Raw genomic sequence first — 14,109 nt, forward strand, 5'->3', positions numbered from 1 at the left:
TTTTAAATGTATATTTTGTTGGCAACAACAATCATTCTATGCACACAGAAAATTGTTCAATTGGATGTTTTTGCTCTAAATCCCGGTTGATAGTACGTGCACAATAAGTCCCAAGAGGCCAGATGTAATTGTGAGGAACAGATAGCATCTTCACCTCCCTCCTCTCCTCAACCCTGCGAGCAGCCACCCGGACAGAGAACGCAACAAGTCTAATCTTGGATAGTCTCAAACAAGCTTTTTTGACATAGAATTCAAATGACTATTGCTGAAATTAATTTAATAATTTTTAAATGATTATTTTGACAAAAAGTAGAGCAACTGTAAGAAAAGATGATTAGAATGGCGATGGAACACGTAAAGAAGCATCCAGGGGTAAGTACTTATTTTTGTTCTATGGTTTATTACCTCAAGTGAGTTAGTAGTCTATAATATTTCATGAAAGTTTCATCATTTCTGTTGTCGGTGTGTAATATGCTACCAGTTGTTGCTCAATGGAATCAAGTGAGTAATCAAAATGACTCTAGATGGCAGTTCCAAACATCAGTTAGGGAAAGGGAAAGGGGGATACCTTGTCAGTTGTACAACTGAATGCCTTCAACTGAAATGTGTCTTCCACATTTAACCCAACCCCTCTGAATTAACCCCATATGCTGAGTGTCATTAGGCAAATTGAAATGAAATAAAAGTTTAAACTCTAAATAGGCTTCACTTCTGCATTTTGACACATTAAAAATGTTTTTCTGAAAAAGTATCAGGCAGACAGACATTCCACTCACAGACAGACAGAGACATATGAAGTCACAGACAGACAGGCAGACAGACACAGACAGGACAGTTTCAAGAATGTAAAAATGTGACCAATATCCTGTTCAGAATTCATTCTAACAAGGCTCTTAGTTTTTTGAACTGCAAGACCATTGTATCCAATGGAGGTAAAAAATGCTTTTGGGTTGATTGACTTTTAAGTCATTATGGGTTTCGTGGAAGGATGGTTAGCTAGCTTAGACGAGTCCATGTGTGCGTCATGGTTATTTTAGGGCTGTAGGTAATGTTTTTCTATGGAAGAAAGGCCTTGATTTCACTGTAAATAGTTAATTTCACATGGTGAACATCTGCTGAATATCTATCCTCAACCGTTCTGCTGATGTCACTCACAACCCTAACCCTTCACTGACAAAGGCTATATAGAAATGCTCAGATTTCTATGCCTCAAAGTGAATGAAATGGTCATGTTATCTCCCTCTTTCTTCTTACCCTCTCATAGCTCATCCCACAGTTCTTCTTCATCTTGTTGGGAATGGGAGGAGCCTCCTTGTATTTGGTCCGTCTTGCAAAGGGGCCCCATGTCACGTAAGACTCTTTACCATTACCCTTATTGTCCATTTTATTTTTAAATTAATATTGTTTAATCAATTTCTTAATACTATCCAATTAAAACATATAGTAGTGGATGCCAATTCCCTTTAACATCGTAAGGCACAAGAGGTAATCCCACCTCTTGTGCCATTCTGGGGCATCAATTCCCATACCACTACTAAAGGGCTATGCTGCTGCGAGTTTTTGGAAACTAGGCCTGGCCCATGAATAGTTGATCGTAGGCAGACTAACACAGTTCCCTCTGATCCCATTTGTGTTTGTCCTACTTCGGCCTGCTTTGACTGCTGTGTCACTATACAGCTGGAACAAGAAGAACAACCCTGAGCCCTGGAATCAGCTTGACCCTACCTACCAGTACAAGGTACAGTACTGCCAACACTGTCAGCAATAAACACACTTTAGCTCCACGAAGTGTATGGTTTACTGCATCGATTTTTGTTTGACAACAATGTAATAGTAATGTAGCCTATCAATAGTATCAGTTAAGTCAATCATATATTTTGTATCAATATAAGTAGCCAAGACCATTACATACATCCTGCCATATTGTCTTCTTTCCCAGTTTGTGGCCATCGATACTGACTACAAGAACCTGAAGAAGGAGGGACCTCAATTCTGAGTATCTTCCTTCCTCTCCTAACGGCACCAGGTCCAGCCCGAAGAACGTCACTGAAGAATTCAAATCTGAGAAGAATTTGTCTCTCAACGCTTCTAACGTATACAAATATTGGGAGATTGAACCATAATGTTGATGATCAAATCTATAAATTTGTCTCTTTGTTTTATCATTAACACTTCATTGTTAGTTTGACAGCCGCTAAATTTAACAATGAATGTGCGCATTATGAAAAGAGGCAAGAGTGTGCATAGATTTGTTCACCAAATTACAGTGAACAAAAATATAAAAATGCAACATGCAACAATTTCAAAAATGTTACTGAGTTACAGATCATATAAGGACATCAGTCATTTGAAACAAATTAATCTGGCCTTTTGGATTCTAGCTTGAAATACACTTATTCATGTTACCATACCAGAACTTAGTGATTACTTTACATGCAGGGTTGGGAAGGTTACTTTCTAAATGTAATCCGTTACAGTTACTAGTTACCTGTCCAAAATTGTACTCAGTAACATAACTTTTGGATTACTATTAGATTACTTTCCCCTTAAGAGGCATTAGAAGAAGACAAAATGTATGTTACCAATTGAACGACATCTATTGCAGGATAAATCCATGTTGAAGTTTACATAGCTGGCCATATATGGATGTTCAATTTTACTTTATGGGTTGGTTATGTAGGCTTCTTCTAACCCATCGCTTTCTATTACATATAATAATATGATTAAATTATATATTTACATTAAAAACCAAAATCTATCAGAATTCCAGTCATTCCAATAAATGTTATACCCCTTGATCTTCAAGAATAGGACTTGGAAATATGGAAGTATAGATTAGCAAAATTGTTTTACCTGAGCATGACCCCAAAACTAAGGACTTATTAGCCAGCCCTACTCTGTTGTTTATGATTTTGGTGTCATGGAGGACTGATTGGGCTCATTGATTTCGAGTTGAAAAATAAATGCTGTGCTCATGGAATGGCATGCTTTGAGCACCACTAAAAAGTGCTATTTACATGTGAAAAATGAATGTCATATGCTGCATTTGCTATAGGCCTATTGTTAACCTTTTTGTTGGTAACACTTTGATAACTTGATAATATGCAGCTGTTTAAAGGGTAAATCCACAGATGAAACAATAACAAAACGGTGCCCTGTCTCTGTTAATGTAAAAAGGGATGGGCCTGGAGAAATGTAACCACTCTCAGATTAATAGACAGAGCTATGGATGCAAGGACTGACCTTCCATGATAACAAAATTATTGTTGTAACTCTGTTATGTGGCCATATAGTGTTTGTTTACATTTACAATGTTTACAAACACAGGAGAAAAATAAGGTTATATGTTGGGTTCTCATGGAGTGTGACAGTTGAACTAAGCTCATGAAGCATTCGTAAGTTATTTTCTTCAAGAATCAATGGGCATATATGGATGGATGTAGCAATGGATGTAGCAACTACAGATTGCCCCTTTAAGTCTATTTGTTTGAGCGTTTGTTCATTAGGCCTATGGATTTTTTTTTTTTAAATCAGCATGAATTAGATTGAGCAATAAAAGCCCCACTTTTATTCCATAGGCTGGGATCAGCACTATGCAACTGTTGCAAGAGTGCATTTTCACAATGATTGATAGGCAGCTTAAACTTCTTGAATTCAACCATTATTGGGTTAATATACACATTTAGATTTCTGAACTGCCATCCACTACAACCAAAATCCGTAAAGCGCAAATAGCTAAATGAGAGAGCAGCAGTGTGATTCACATCAATGCGCTATGTAGATATCAATAATTAGTGATATCCATATCGCTGTAGACTACACCACTGCTGTCATCCTTACCTCCAAGCGTTTATTCAAATTGGATAATCTTTGGATGCCGACAGCAGTCACACCATTGGAAGACATAGCTTGGACTGTAGCCTACGAAAGCCTATTCCTGCTCTTTTCCCGCGATCCATCAAATACATTTGGTGCATCATTATAGTGGTCTCTGACTTGTGGTCAGACTTGCTCAGGTGGAACAAACTTAAACTTGTGCCTTTTTTCAATGCTGAGTTGAATGTCATTGAGAAAACAGGGAAGTGTCAAAGTTTTTTTTCAGCAAACATCCTTTCTGAATTTAAAAGTAATCCTCAAAGTAATCATCTAGTTTTTCAAAAGTATCTGTAATCTGATCACAATATTTTGCTGGTAACGTAACAGATTACAGTTACCAGGTTTTTGTAATCCCTTACATGTAACGGATTACAAGTAATCCGTTACTCCCCAACCCTGTTTTCATGTATAAGAAATGTGTATGTTGGGGGTCAAGGAAGGGTAAAGAGGAACTTGGTGTGTGGAAAGTGACTGAGTGAGAAAAGGGAAAGGAATTTATTTCATAATTTGTTCAAATATATTATTGTAGAATATGAATGATCCTAAGGAGGGAGGCAAAAGGCAACAGTCTAGTTTCAGTTCTTGATAAGGCAGACCAGTTGCTGAGGAACTAGGACCATGAGGGATGTGGAACTCTACTCAAGATAAGGTCAACAGTTGAAGAGAGAAGACACTGCTGGGAGGGGGGCCACAGGAGCCCACCCCGAAGACCATCTGATTACAGTCCTATCTCTCAAACACACATTTCCACGCCCATGAGGATCCTAGACTTAGACAGGGCCATGACCATACCAGTAAGAGGAACCTCCTGTGTTTCTGCCTAACAACAGAGGAGTGTCTATCTTAGACATGCAAGGAGATGACTCCACCTAGTTGGAAGGTTTAAAGATGTGCTTGTGTGACTTGTATGTTGTGTTTGCAGCAGAAGTACCCAGTGGGTTGAATAAACTTGGTTTGAGCTTTTTCTAGTCGTCTGTGAGTTTTTACTGTTTGTTCAGAACCTAACAGGCCCTAATCTATGGATTTCACATGATTGGAAATACACATATGCATCTGTTGGTCACAGATATCTTTTAAAAAAAGGTAGGGGCGTGGATCAGAAAACCAGTCAATATCTGTTGTGACCACCATTTTCCTAATGCAGCGCCACATATCTCCTTCGCATAGAGTTAATCAGGCTGTTGATTGTGTGCTGTGGAATGTTGTCCCACTCCTCTTCAATGGCTGTGCGAAGTTTCTGGATGTTGGCAGGAACTGGAACACGCTGTCGTACACATCAATCCAGATCACCCCAAACATGTTAAACAAACTAATATTCATGTTTACTTTGTGTTCATGTGTGTGGTGTTCTCTAACAGGGGCTCTAAGAGATCCTCTGTTTGCTCTAATTCTAGCAACCCCTTGTCTATTACTACAGTACTAGTCTACAGTGAGAGGAAATGCCAGAGGAAATGCCAGAGGAAATGCTTCTCTGTTTATGAACTCAGAAGGCCACATCCTCCATCTACACAAAATCACATAGTTAAAAAACGAACCTACTGATTGTGCTGCACTCCTTAGGTCTAGACCTAGCTAATACATAAGGTGACGTAACCAGATTTGATAGGTGCATAACAAGGTTATTATAGTTTTGTAATGTATTATTCGTTTTTATAGTTTTTATAGTATTAGATTTTTATTTGAAATTCTGTTAAGTTTCAGCTTGTTTTCAGACTTGATTTACTAGTTTTATTTAGTTTCAGTTTGATAAAACATTTCTATTTTGCACAGGAAATAGGTTTGGTTATGTTTAAATTATAAAACAATCCTAATGTGAATTTGATTTAAAGGATAAGTGCCGAGACTGGTGCAAAAAATATGGTGGAAGGAAACTTTGTTCCCCATGTTACACCAATCTAATGCTTTTTAACTTTAGTAGTAGATGTAAGAACAATCCAGTACCTTTACCTTTATCTGACAGAAAGAGAGGAAAAACAACACATTAAGTCATGGCACATTTGACATGTTATGTTTATGTAATATTAAACATGTCACTGACCAACCCCTTCAAATAGCGTTAATAAAAACAGCTGCAACACCAGCGAAACTGTAATGGCTGTCTTTGGAGAGAGTGGACCAAGGCGCAGCGTGGTTAGTGCTCATCATGAATTTATTAAAAGATCGAACACTTTAAACACAAAAAGCAAGAAACCGACAGCCAAACAGTTCTGTCAGGTGCAAAACACTAAACAGAAAATATCTACCCACAAACCCCAAAGGAAAACAGGCTGCCTATATATGACTCCCAATCAGCAACAACGATCTACAGCTGTTCCTGATTGAGAGCCACACACGGCCAAACCAAAGAAACAAACCAACATAGAAAAATAAACATAGAACGCCCACCCATGTAACACCCTGGCCTAACCAAAATAGAGAACCAAAAACCCCTCTCTATGGCCAGGGCGTTACAAAAACATAACATTTTCCGTCAAGTTAGAACTGCCAAAGGGGGAGGAGTTGCAATCTACTGCAGAGATAGCCTGCAAAGTTCTGTCATACTTTCCAGGTCTATGCCCAAACAGTTCGAGCTTCTAATTTTAAAAATTAGGACCTCCAGAAATAAGTCTCTCACTGTTGCCACCTATTATAGACCCCAAACAGCTCCCACCTGTGCCCTTGACACCATATGTGAATTGATTGCCCCCCATAGATCTTCAGAGTTCGTTCTGTTATGTGACCTAAACTGGGATATGCTTAACACCCCGGCCGTCCTACAATCTAAGCTAGATGCCCTCAATCTCACACAAATTGTCAAGTGTCAGTTGTGCAGAGGTGAGGACAGAGTCTGGCGCAGGACACAGAACTGAGTAAAATAACGTACTTTACTCTGAAAAATAAACAGCCAATAAATCCACGCAGGGATAACAAACCCTAACACAAAAGACTAACACAAAAACCAGGAAACAATCACACACAAAACATAATGAGAACCAGAGGGTTAAATAGGGAAATAATAATAACGTAATGGGAACCAAGTGTGAACAATCAAGACATAACAAATGGAAAAAGAAACGTGGATCGGTGGCAGCTAGAAAGGCCGCCCGAACAAGGAGAGGCACCAACTTCGGCGGAAGTCGTGACAGTAACTCCCCCCCTGATGCGCGGCTCCAGCAGGGCCCCGACACCGGCCTCGGGGAAAAACGAGGCGCAGGGCGATCTGGGTGGAGACGGTGAAATTTCTGCAGTAAGGAAGGGTCCAATATGTCCTCCACCGGCACCCAGCATCTCTCCTCCGGACTGTACCCCTCCCAATCCACGAGGTACTGAAGGCCCCTCACCCGACGCCTTGAGTCCATGATGGCTCGCACAGTATACGCCGGGGCCCCCTCGATGTCCAGAGTGGGCGGGGGAACCTCCTGCACCTCAGACTGCTGGAGAGGACCAGCCACCACCGGCGTGAGGAGAGACACATGGAACGAGGGGTTAATACAATAATCAGGGGAAGCTGTAACCTATAACATACCTCGTTCAGTCTCCTCAGGACTTTAAATGGCCCCACAAACCGCGGACCCAGCTTCCGGCAGGGCAGGCGAAGGAGCAGGTTTCGGGTCGAGAGCCAGACCCGGTCTCCCGGTGCATATACCGGGGCCTCACTACGGTGGCGGTCGGCGCCTGCCTTCTGTCGCCTGATGGCCCGTTGCAGGCGTAAATGGGCAGCGTCCCAGGTTTCCTCCGAAACCATTCATCTACCGCAGGTGCCTCGATCTGGCTCTGATGCCACGGTGCCAGAACCGGCTGATAACCTAGTACACACTGAAACGGGGTACAGGTTAGTGGAGGAGTGGCGGAGGGAGTTTTGAGCCATCTCTGCCCAGGGGATGAAAGCTGACCACTCCCCTTATTGCCAGGCCGGTCCTGGCAATAAGACCGCAGAAACCTACCCACATCTTGGTTAACTCTCTCCACCTGCCCATTACTTTCAGGGTGAAACCCTGAGGTAAGACTGACCGAGACCCCCAGACGTTCCACGAACGCCCTCCAGACCCTTGATGTGAACTGGGGACCCCGATCAGACACTATATCCTCAGGCACCCCGTAGTGCTGGAAGACGTGTGTAAACAGGGCCTCCGCAGTTTGTAGGGCCGTAGGGAGACCGGGCAAAGGAATGAGACGGCAGGACTTAGAAAACCGATCCACAACAACCAGAATTGTGGTGTTTCCTTGTGACGGAGGGAGATCCATCACGAAATCCAGCGATAGGTGTGACCATGGCCGGTGTGGAACAGGTAGGGGTTGTAATTTCCCTCTGGGCAGGTGTCTAGGTGCCTTGCACTGGGCGCACACCGAGCAGGAGGAAATATACACCCTCACGTCCTTAGCTAAAGTGGGCCACCAGTACTTCCCACTAAGCCAGCGCACTGTCCGACTGATGCCAGGATGACCAGAGGAAGGTGACGTATGAGTCCAACAGATCAATCGATCACGAACATCAGACGGAACGTACTTACGTCCAACTGGACACTGGGTGGGAGAGGCTCCGCACGCAACGCCCGTTCGATGTCCGCGTCAACCTCCCATACCACCGGTGCCACCAGGCAAGAAGCCGGAAGTATGGGAGTGGGATCCGTGGACCACTCCTCTGTCTCATACATCCGAGACAGTGCGTCTGCCTTAGCGTTCTGGGAACCTGGTCTGTAGGATAGAGTGAACACAAAACGGGTGAAAAACATGGCCCACCTTGCCTGGCGAGGATTCATTCTCCTCGCTGCCCGGATGTACTCCAGATTGCGGTGGTCAGTCCAAATGAGAAAAGGGTATTTAGCCCCCTCAAGCCATGCCTCCACGCTTTCAGAGCCCCGACAACAGCCAACAGCTCCCGGTCCCCCACATCATAGTTTCGCTCCGCCGGGCTGAGCTTCTTCGAAAAGAACGCACAGGGGCGGAGTTTAGGTGGTGTACCCAAGCGCTGCGACAGCACAGCTCCTATCCCAGCTGACCACTGCGGTCGCACCGGTCCCCCCTTCAGCAGTGACGTAATGGGAGCTGCTACCTGACCAAAGCCCTGGATAAACCTCCGGTAGTAGTTGGCAAACCCTAAGAACCGCTGCACCTCCTTTACCGTGGTTGGAGTCGGCCAATTATGCACGGCTGAAATGCGGTTATTCTCCATCTCCACCTCTGACTCGGACAGGCAATACCCTAGGAAGGAGACGGACTGTTGGAAGAACAGACATTTCTCAGCCTTAACGTACAGGTCATGCTCCAACAGTCGACCAAGCACTTTGCGCACCAGAGACACATGCTCGGCGCATGTAGCAGAGTATATTAGAATGTCATCTATATACACCACTACACCCCGCCCGTGCCGGTCCCTGAAAATCTCGTCTACAAAGGATTGGAAGACGGATGGAGCATTCATCAACCCGTACGGCATGACGAGGTACTCATAGTGCCCAGAGGTGGTACTAAATGCCGTCTTCCACTCATCCCCCTACCGGATGCGCACCAGGTTGTAAGCACTCCTGAGATCCAATTTGGTGAAGAAGAGCGCCCCATGCAATGACTCGGTCACACTGGCTATGAGAGGCAGAGTGTAACTATACTTCACTGTGATCTGATTTAAACCTCTATAGTCAATGCACGGGCGTAAACCTCCATCCTTCTTCTTCACAAAAAATAAACTCGAGGAGGCAGGTGAAGTGGAAGGCCGAATGTATCCCAGTCCCAGAGATTCGGTGACATATGTTTCCATAGCCGCTGTCTCCTCCTGTAACAGAGGATACACGTGACACCTGGGAAGTGCTGCGTCTACCAGGCGATTTATCGCACAATCCCCCCGTCGATGGGATGGTAGTTGAGTCGCCTTCTTTTGACAGAAGGCGAGAGCCAAATCGGCATATTCAGGGGGGATGCGCATGGTGGAGACCTGCTTTGGACGCTCCACCGTAGTTGCACCTATGGAAATACCTATACACCTCTCTGAACACTGATGTGACCATCCCTTGAGAGCCCTCTGTTGCCATGAAATAGTGGGGTCATGATGGGCCAACCAGGGAAACACCAACACCACAGGAAACGCCGGAGAATCTATCAGGGAGAAACTAATTCTCTCCTCATGACCCTCCTGCGTTATCATACATAGTGGTGCTGTGACCTCCCTAATCAGACCCGACTGTAAAGGACGACTATCTAAGGAATGTACAGGGAACGGCACATCAACAGGAACAATAGGGATTCATAATCTACGAGCAAACAAACGGTCAATAAAGTTCCCAGCTGCACCTGAATCAACTAGCACCTTATGCTGGGAATGCGGGGAAAACTCAGGAAATTCTATAGATATATACATGTGCGCAACAGGAAGCTCTGGGTGAGTTGGGTGCATACTCACCTGGGATGATCCACCAGTGCCCTGCCTGCTGCCTCGACTTCCTGGGGAACCTATCCAACACCGACCAGCAGTGTGTCCTCTGCGGCCACAGGTAGTGCTCTGTTTCTGCTGCTGTTTCTGCTGCTAAAGCCACTTTCTACCACTCTAAATTCCAAGCATCTGCCTCTAACCCTAGGAAGCTCTTTGCCACCTTCTCCTCCCTCCTGAAAAGGCACTTGTCATCTCCCGTCTGGATTACTGCAACTCGCTGTTGGCGGGGCTCCCTGCCTGTGCCATTAAACCCCTACAACTCATCCAGAACGCCTTCCCAACCTTCCCAAGTTCTCTCACGTCACCCCGCTCCTCCGCACACTCCACTGGCTTCCAGTTGAAGCTCGCATCTGCTACAAGACCATGGTGCTTGCCTACGGAGCTGTGAGGGGAACGGCACCTCTGTACCTTCAGGCTCTGATCAGTCCCTACACCCAAGGAAGGGCACTGCGTTCATCCACCTCTGGCCTGCTCACCTCCCTACCTCTGCGGAAGCACAGTTCCCGCTCAGCCCAGTCAAAACTGTTCGCTGCTCTGGCACCCCAATGTTGGAACAAGCTCCCTCACGACGCCAGGACAGCGGAGTCAATCACCACCTTCCGGAGACACCTGAAATCCCACCTCTTTAAGGAATACCTGGGATAGGATTAAGTAATCCTTCTATCCCTCCCCCCTACCCTCCCCCCCCAAAAAAAAAGATATAGATGTACTATTGTAAAGTGGTTGTTCCACTGGATATCATAAGGTGAATGCACCAATTTGTAAGTCGCTCTGGATAAGAGCGTCTGCTAAATGACGTAAATGTAAATGTAAATGTAGTGCAGGAAACAGCCCCCCCTCCTGTTACCCTTAGAGCAGCACCTCTGAGCTCCATAGGTGTAGGATCAGAGGTACTGGAGGATGGAATGGACGGACCCTGATCCGAACGTCCGCGGGTGGCCAACAGGTTATCCAGCCGGATGGATAAATCCACCAGCTGGTCGAGGGTAAGGGTGGTGTCCCTGCAGGCCAGCTCCCGACGAATGACCTCACGTAGACTACATCGGTAATGGTCGATCAGGGCCCTCTCATTCCATCCCGCGCTGGCAGCCAGGGTCCTGAAGTCCAGTGCGAATTCCTGTGCGCTCCGCGTCCCCTGTCTGAGATGGAACAAGCTTTCCCCCGCCGCTCTCCCCTCAGGTGGATGATCAAAAACCGCCCGGAATACTTCCCCATTCCGCGTTGGCCCACTCATGCGCCTTCCCCGACAGACAGGAGATGAGCACGGACACGCTCTCGTATCCCGAGGGAGCCGGGTGGACGGTCGCCAGGTAGAGCTCCAACTGGAGCAGGAACCCCTGGCACCCGGCAGCCGTCCCATCATAAGCGCTCGGGAGCAAGAGCTGAATCCTACTGGGTCCAGGTGATGGAGGGGTGGACAGCGGTGTGGATTGTGGTGTTGGTTGGAGTGAAGTTGATGGGGTTGTGGGAAAAAAAACTTTTTCTCATCACTCCATGGTGTACAGCACGCGATCCATGGCTGTGCCAAGATGTTGGAGCATCGTCGCGTGCTGCTGGACACGTTCCTCCACTGGTACCGGAGCACTGGGTGCATCTGCTGACTCCATAAACGGTGCGTGATTCTGTCAAGTGTCAGTTGTGCAGAGGTGAGGACGGAGTCAGGCGCAGGACAAAGAACAGAGTAAAACAGGCACCAACTTCGGCGGAAGTCGTGACAAAAATTATCAAGGAACCCACCAGGTACAACCCTAAATCCGTAAACATGGGCACCCTCATAGATATTATCCTGACCAACTTGCCATCCAAATATACCCCTGCTGTTTTCAATCAGGAACTCAGCGATCACTGCCTCATTGCCTGCATTCGTTTTGGGTCCGCGGTCAAACGACCACCCCTCATCACTGTCAAACGCTCCCAAAAACCCTTCTGCGAGCAGGCCTTTCTAATTGACCCTGCCCGGGTATCGTGGAAGGATATTGATCTCATCCCGTCAGTAGAGGACGCCTGGTTGTTCTTCAAAAGTAATATCATCACCATCTTAAATAAGCATGCCCCTTTCAAAAAATGTAGAGCTAAGAACAGATATAGCCTTTGGTTCACTCCAGACCTGACTGCCCTCAACCAGCACAAAAACATCCTGTGGCGTACTGCACTAGCATCGAATAGAGCCCGCGATATACAACTTTTCGTGGAAGTCAGGAACAAATACACAGAGTCAGTTAGGGAAAGCAAAGGCGAGCTTTTTCAAACAGAAATTTTCATCCTTTAGCTCTAACTCCAAAAAGTTCTGCGTCACAGTAAAGTCCATGGAGAATAAGAGCACCTCCTCCCAGCTGCCCACTGCACTGAGGCTAGGAAACACTATCACCACTGATAAATCCACGATAATTGAGAATTTCAATAAGTATTTCTCTACGGCTGGCCATGCTTTCCTCCTGGCTACCCCAACCCCGGCCAACAGCTCCGCACCCTCCACAGCTACTTGCCCAAGCATCCCCAGATTCTCCTTTACCCAAATCGAGATAGCAGATGTTCTGAAAGAGCTGCAAAACCTGGACCCTTACAAATCAGCTGGGCTAGACCATCTGGAACCTCTCTTTCTAAAATTATCTGCTCTTCATTGTTGCAACCCCTATTACTAGCCTGTTCAAACTCTCTTTCGTATTGTCCGAGATTCTTAAAGATTGGAATGCTGCTGTGGTCAACCCCCTCTTCAAAGGGGGTGACACTCTAGATCCAAAGTGTTACAGACCTATATCCATCCTGCCCTGCCTTTCTAAAGTCTTTGAAAGCCAAGTTAACAAACAGATCACTGAACATTTCGAATCCCACCGTACCTTCTCCGCTGTGCAATACGGTTTCCGAGCTGGTCGCAGGTGCACCTCAGCCACGCTCAAGGTACTAAACGATATCATAACCGCCATCGATAAAAGACAGTACTGTGCAGCCGTCTTCATCGACCTGGCCAAGGCTTTCGACTCTGTCAATCACCGTATTCTTATCGGCAGACTCAACAGCCTTGATTTCTCAAATGACTGCCTCGCCTGGTTCACCAACTACTTCTCAGATACAGTTCATTGTGTCAAATCGGAGGGCCTGTTGACTGGACCTCTGGCAGTCTCTATGGGGGTGCCACAGGGTTCAGTTCTTGGGCCGAATCTTTTCTCTGTATATATCAATGATGTCGCTCTTGCTGCGGGTGATTCTCTGATCCACCTCTACACAGACGACACCATCCTGTATACATCTGGCCCTTCTTTAGACACTGTGTTAACAAACCTCCAAACGAGCTTCAATGCCATACAACACTCCTTCCGTGGCCTCCAATTGCTCTTAAATGCTAGTAAAACTAAATACATGCTCTTCAACCGATCGCTGCCCGCGCCCACCCGCCTGACTAGCATCACTACTCTGGACGGTTCTGATTTAGAATATGTGGACAACTACAAATACCTAGGTGTCTGGCTAGACAGTAAACTCTCCTTCCAGACTCACATTAAGCATCTCCAATCCAAAATTAAATCTAGAATCGGCTTCCTATTTCATCAACAAAGCCTCCTTCACTCATGTTGCCAAACATACCCTCGTAAAACTGACTATCCTTCCGATCCTCGACTTCGGTGATGTCATTTACAAAATAGCCTCCAACACTCTACTCAGCAAACTGGATGCAGTCTATCACAGTGCCATCCGTTTTGTCACCAAAGTCCCATACACTACCCAACACTGCAACCTGTATCCTCTCATCGGCTGGCCCTCGCTACATATTCGTTGCCAGTCCCACTGGCTCCAGGTCATCTATAAGTCTTTGCTAGGTAAAGCTCTGCCTT

The 14,109-nt window shown here is 45.7% G+C and overlaps 1 protein-coding gene across 1 annotated transcript; it reads left to right on the forward strand.

Moving 5' to 3' along the window:
* Positions 1 to 201: 201 nt before the first annotated feature.
* nua4l (NADH dehydrogenase 1 alpha subcomplex subunit 4-like 2) lies at positions 202 to 2,743 on the forward strand. The gene is given in 4 exon segments (NM_001141384.1): positions 202 to 372; positions 1,265 to 1,350; positions 1,678 to 1,738; positions 1,940 to 2,743. Coding segments are annotated over 4 exon segments (246 nt in total). The 5' UTR covers positions 202 to 330; the 3' UTR covers positions 1,997 to 2,743.
* Positions 2,744 to 14,109: the final 11,366 nt, after the last annotated feature.

The sequence above is a fragment of the Salmo salar genome, chromosome 13, assembly GCF_965601325.2.
Source record: "Salmo salar chromosome 13, fSalSal1, whole genome shotgun sequence".
NCBI lineage: Eukaryota > Metazoa > Chordata > Actinopteri > Salmoniformes > Salmonidae > Salmo > Salmo salar.